At 47.5% G+C, this 6,000-nt stretch overlaps 1 protein-coding gene across 4 annotated transcripts in view; it reads left to right on the top strand.

Annotated features, from left to right (window-relative positions):
* XRCC5 (X-ray repair cross complementing 5) overlaps positions 1-5,278 on the top strand; it is a 114,951-nt gene extending 109,673 nt beyond the window's left edge. For all 4 annotated transcript variants that reach the window (XM_068246081.1, XM_068246080.1, XM_068246084.1 and 1 more), the window contains exons 19-21: positions 371-438; positions 4,989-5,063; positions 5,150-5,278. In XM_068246081.1, the coding sequence (XP_068102182.1) occupies positions 371-438; positions 4,989-5,063; positions 5,150-5,164 (158 nt within the window). In that variant the 3' untranslated portion in view covers positions 5,165-5,278. The remainder of the gene's footprint in view (positions 1-370; positions 439-4,988; positions 5,064-5,149) is intronic.
* The last annotated feature ends 722 nt before the right edge of the window (positions 5,279-6,000 follow it).

The following is a 6,000-nucleotide window of genomic DNA, read 5'->3' on the forward strand; positions in this document are numbered from 1 at the left end:
GGGACTTGGTCTTGCTGTATGCTGCTGTGTGCAGTGACTTTCTAATAAAGGGTGCCGGGGTTTGTATCTGATTCATGGTGGCTTACCTACCTACTATTATTGTATAATTTCCCATAATCCATTTTCCGGCTAGCAGCCCTGTTCCCCACGATAGATAGAGGCGTTTGTAGTGCAGAGCTTGGCTTATCTTGCTGCAGGGAGTGACAGGTGCACTTGGCAAGACAGACGCCGCTTTGTTATGAGATCTGTCAGAAGTTAATACTGCAGAGCTGTAGCCTGGAGAGGAGGAACTCTATGAAGAGTTGTACTAGTGGAATTTCTAAATTTTTTTTGTGAAGTCTTCAGTCCATTTTTGTACTTTGTCTTCCAGATGCCGTTTCTCTGATCACAAGTGTGGAATCGTCAGACAGCCCTGTGACTCCAGAGGAAGCCAAACAGGTAATAGAGTCCGCCGCAGCGCCTGTCTGCACAGCCTCTGATCTAACCAGGTCACAGTATAGCCGAAGAAATGAAATATTGAAGCTCCAACTTAGAGTGAGCAAACTTCTTTTGGAACACAGAGGGCTGCTGCACACCAAGAGCACTTCTGAGCACTTGGCTAATGTGTTTGTATGGGATGGAGCACACCAGAGCAATGTGATTTTTTTTCCCCAGCATTTTAATAATAATAATAATAATAATTTCAGTATTTGTATAGCGCCTTTCTCCTGTTGGACTCAAAGCGCTTGCGAGGCAGCCACTAGAGCGCACTCAGTAGGCAGTGGCAGTGTTAGGGAGACTTGCCCAAGAAACTCCTTACTGAATAGGTGCTGGCTTACTGAACAGGCAGAGCTGAGATTTGAACCCAGGTCTCCTGTGTCAGAGGCAGAGCCCTTAACCATTACACCATCCAGCCACAATATAATGTATAGGAAAACTGGAAAAATCACTTTAACCACCCTGGCGTTCTATTAAGATCGCCAGGGCAGCTGCATGAGGGTTTTTTTTAAATAAAAAAAAAACTATTTCATGCAGCCAACTGAAAGTTGGCTGCATGAAAGCCCACTAGATGGCGCTCCGGAGGCGTTCTTCTGATCGCCTCCGGCGCCCAGAATAAACTAGGAAGGCCGCAATGAGCGGCCTTCCTTGTTTTGCTTAGATCGTCGCCATAGCGACGAGCGGAGTGACGTCATGGACGTCAGCCGACGTCCTGACGTCTGCCGCCTCCGATCCAGCCCTTAGCGCTGGCCGGAACTATTTGTTCCGGCTGCGCAGGGCTCAGGCGGCTGGGGGGACCCTCTTTCGCCGCTGCTCGCGGCGGATTGCCGCAGAGCGGCGGCGATCGGGCAGCACACGTGGCTGGCAAAGTGCCGGCTGCGTGTGCTGCTCTTTATTTGATCAAAATCGGCCCAGCAGGGCCTGAGCGGCACCCTCTGGCGGTAATGGACGAGCTGAGCTCGTCCATACCGCTAAGGTGGTTAAAGGGAAGGTCCAAGCAAAAAAAAAAAAATGAGATTCACTTACCTGGGGCTTCTACCAGCCCCATGTAGCCATCCTGTGCCCTTGTAGTCACTCACTGCTGCTCCAGTTCCCCGCTGGCAGCTTTCTGACCTCGGAGGTCAGGGCCAAATTGCGTACATTTTTACACATTCCCGCTAGTGCAGGAACATTAACACATACATTTTTACGCGTTAGTGGTGAAACACGTACATTTTTGTTCCTGCACTAGCTGGAATGCGTAAAAATGTACGCAATGTGGCCCTGACCTCCGAGGTCAGAAAGCTGCCAGCGGGGGACTGGAGCAGCAGTGAGTGACTACAAGGGCACAGGATGGCTACATGGGGCTGGTAGAAGCCCCAGGTAAGTGAATCTCATTTTTTTTTTTTTGCTTGAACCTTCCCTTTAAAAAGCGCTGAACAGAGAGATTTTTGAAGTGTTTTTTTTGTTTTGTTTTTTTCAAAAGCTGTTCACTTCCAGGTCAAAGTGTACAAAAAGTATAAAATCTCTAAACTAAAAGGCTCCAAACATTGCTAGGCATCAATAGAAAATCGCTAGGCACGTGGCAGGAATCGCTTATATAAATCGCTTACATATAATTCAAATACACTAGCGATTGTTGGTGTGCACTAGCCCTAACTGTGCAACATCTTGTGTTCACTTAAAAAAGTGAACTTCCAGCCTAAAAATGTACTCAGCAGCACTGAAAAGGCTTGAGGTTTCTTTAACAGTTTCACAGTATTAGAACTTTGTTTTTCTTATCTAAAACTCATTTTTAGCTGCACAGAAGAAAACTGCACGGGCATTTTTCCCCTGATGCTGTGCAAAGCATGATGGGATTTCTGATATTCTTGTTCTGCTGTTTTGGTGCAATTTTTTTTTTTTTTTTTTTGAACTTGAGATTTGAAGCCTAGCGCGTGCAGCTGGGAGGGGTGATCAGGACACAGGACAGTTGGAACTGTGTCATATGCTCCATGTCACCTCCTTTCAACCAAAAAGATGGCTGCCCCCATGAAATCACAAACATTTGCCTGTTCTTTTAAAACAGGGTGGGTAAGAGATTTTATTGCCGATCTATTTTAATTAATATAGCTAATGTAACTTAAAGGGACACTTAAGTCAAACAAAAAAATGAGTTTTACTCACCTAGGGCTTCCAATAGCCCCCGGCAGCTGTCCGGTGCCCTCGCCGTCTCCCTCCAATTCTCCTGGCCCCGCCGGCAGCCACTTCCTGTTTCGGTGACAGGAGCTGACAGGCTGGGGACACGAGTGATTCTTCGCGTTCCCAGACACATTAGCACCCTCTATGCTGCTATATGGTATATGATATATGCTATAGCAGCATAGATGGCGCTATTGTGGCCAGGTATGCGAAGAATCACTCGCGTCCCCAGCCTGTCAGCTCCTGTCACCGAAACAGGAAGTGGCTGCCGGCGGGGCCAGGAGGATCGGAGGGAGACGGTGAGGGCACCAGACAGCTGCAGGGGGCTATTGGAAGCCCCAGGTGAGTAAAACACATTTTTTTTTTGTTTGACTTAAGTGTCCCTTTAATGACAGTGTGTTTGTTTAGGCTGAAGTTCCCCTTTAACCTATTTGGGACTAACATGTTCTGGCCCCTTAAGGACCACCTGATTGGCTCACAGTGAACAGGTGGTCAGGAGCCAATGAAAACCGCTCCTGACTCATGTACATAACTCAGCTGTCGTTAGATGGGGAGATCTGTGCCGGCGGGAACGCGCTTTTGGTTCCCATGCACGGGAGCCGCCGGCGTTAAAACTACACTGCATCAGGCTTAGGCAGCCACAAGTGCGCCACTGCGGCCTAAGCCTGATGCGGTGTAGTTTTCATTATTGCTGGTCCTGAGCCATTTAAAGCACCTGTAACATTAAAAATAATTAGAGGAAGCCTCTGGATAGTTCAGAGGCTTCCCCCGTCTCCCTACGCTGCGCTGGAACCCTTTAAAGCAGGGGTCAGGAACCTTTTTGGCTGAGAGAGCCATAAACGCCACATATTTTAAAATGTAATTCCGTGAGAGCCATACAATATGCTTCAAACTGGGACAGTAGGGCTCACGTCCCTGTTGCCATAGTGATGTGTATACAGTTGATCCGCCGGGCAACAGAAGTGTCAGACACGTATTCAGCTTCTCTTGGGTTACAGCAACATCAGCAATTTCCCAGAGAGCCAGACAGGAGAAATACCGACTAACAGCTTGTACAATTAGCTAGCTGACATGGGGGTGGATTCACTTTGTAGGACGAGATCCCTGCACTTTGGCCCAATAGGCTGCCTGTCAAGTGACAGGCAGCCTATTGGGCCAATCAAAGTGCGGGGATCTTGTTCTACAAAGTCACTGGACCTGACAGGCCCAGAGTGGGACAATTGGAGTGGCTGTTAGTTTTGGGGGAGCGCGAGTAAGTTAGTAGTGCATGCTACAGCAGTAGAATGCCTACTTTTTAAATTTTACTTGCGCTTTGACACTAAGCTGCGCTGCTTGATTTGTATGTGAGCCAGATATAGCCATCAAAAGAGCCACATCTGGCTCCCGAGCCGTAGGTTCCCTACCCCTGCTTTAAAGGATACCCGCACTGACATGTGACATGATGAGATAGACATGTGTATGTACAGTGCCTAGCACACAAATAACTAGGCTGTGTTCCTTTTTTTCCTTTCTCTGCCTGAAAGAGTTAAATATCAGGTATGTAAGTGGCTGACTCAGTCCTGACAGACAGGAAGTGACTACAGTGTGACCCTCACTGATAAGAAATTCCCCTTTTTATCTCTTTCTTGCTCTCAGAAGTCATTTTCTGCTAGGAAAGTGTTTTATAGTTGGAATTCCTTATCAATGAGGGTCACACTGTAGTCACTTCCTGTCTGTCAGGACTGAGTCAGCCACTTACATACCTGATATTTAACTCTTTCAGGCAGAGAAAGAAAAAAAGGAACACAGCATAGTTATTTGTGTGCTAGGCACTGTACAAACACATGTCTATCTCATCATGTCACATGTCACTTCGGGTATCCTTTAAAGAATCCTTGACATTAAAAGTGAACATGAGGTGAGGTGACCAAAGACCCGCACCAGCAGGCCAGCGCTTGTCCAATAGTGGGCAACCTGGTTGACTTGGCAAGAAGTATGGGGGCTTTTGCGAGGCAATGTAGTGGGAAAGAGTTGAACGTGGGAGAGCTGTGGGTATGTATGGGCAGCAGTCTGCCTCATCCATTACCCTTATCACATGACAGCACAGCCACTCTTTAGCCCTGGCCCCTCCCATTGTCCTGATCACGTGACAGCACCATTAGTGTGCGTGCATTGATGGCAGGAGCACTTGGAGCTCATGCAGGTAAATATACTCGTCAGGATTAAACATCCATAATCACAGCGCACAGTCCCAAACCGGTTACTTTGCACATTTTGTCTTCTGATTATAGTTGTGGTTTATTTTGCCCATTTATGATCATGCCCTTGTGTGTGTTATATGTGACTCTGACGTATCTCTATGTCTCCTGCAGTTTCTGGCTCAGGCTGAGGAGAAGCCGGAAGAGACGTCGGTGGTGGAGGAGGAAGGAGGAGACGTGGATGATCTGGTGAGTATTTGCCGGTATTCCTCGTTCTGTGGCAACCCCTTATAGCGAGCCTCCTCTGATCTCTGCTTCTTGTGTCTCCCCTCTAGCTGGACATGATGTGACGGGGGACGCAGCTCCTACTGACCGCGGCACTCCATGTGTACATTCCATCCTCACGGCAGCAAATCATTTTGTAGGACACAAAGACCGATACACGGATAGATTTTCCAATTGTTTTTTTGTTTTGTTTTGTTTTTTTAGATATTTCTGTGGAATAGTCAGCAGAAAATCTTTACTTTTGATCTGATCAGTGGCAAGAACATTTTGTTAAAGGATCCCATAGTCCTTAACCTCTCCCAGACTGACGCAGTACGAATCTACGTCCAGCAGGTGGTGCTGCGGCTCTGACTGGATGTAGACTTTACTTCGCAGTAAATCACGCGTCCCCATCTATAAGAGGGCAGAGCTCTGTGAGCCGGTCAGGAGCCCCTTTCATTGGCTCCTGGCTCTATTATCACTGTAAGCCAGGCCAGCCACAGTCATGACTCATCGGCAAATGCATTGTGGGACTTGTAGTTCCGTAACAGCTGGAGGGCCGAGTTTGCCCATGCGTGCTGTAAGCCAATCCCATTGGCTTACATTGATTGACAGGGTCAGGAGCCAATGAAAGCAGCTCCTGACTGGCGCACAGCGCTCTGCCGTCATAGAGACGACAGAGAAAGGGGAGCCTGCGGCGTGGACAGAATGGTGTAACTGGCTGGAGTGACGGATTATTCCGTCGGTAAGCGTCGTCGTACAGTACCAGCAGTCTCTGGTCCTTAAAGAGACACTGAAGCGAAAAAAAAATGATGATATTATGATTTGTATGTGTAGTACAGCTAAGAAATAAAACATTAAGATCAGATATATCAGTCTAATTGTTTCCAGTACAGGAAGAATAAAAGAAACTCTAGTTGTT

Source organism: Hyperolius riggenbachi, chromosome 7 (assembly GCF_040937935.1).
Source record: "Hyperolius riggenbachi isolate aHypRig1 chromosome 7, aHypRig1.pri, whole genome shotgun sequence".
NCBI classification, from domain to species: Eukaryota; Metazoa; Chordata; class Amphibia; order Anura; family Hyperoliidae; genus Hyperolius; species Hyperolius riggenbachi.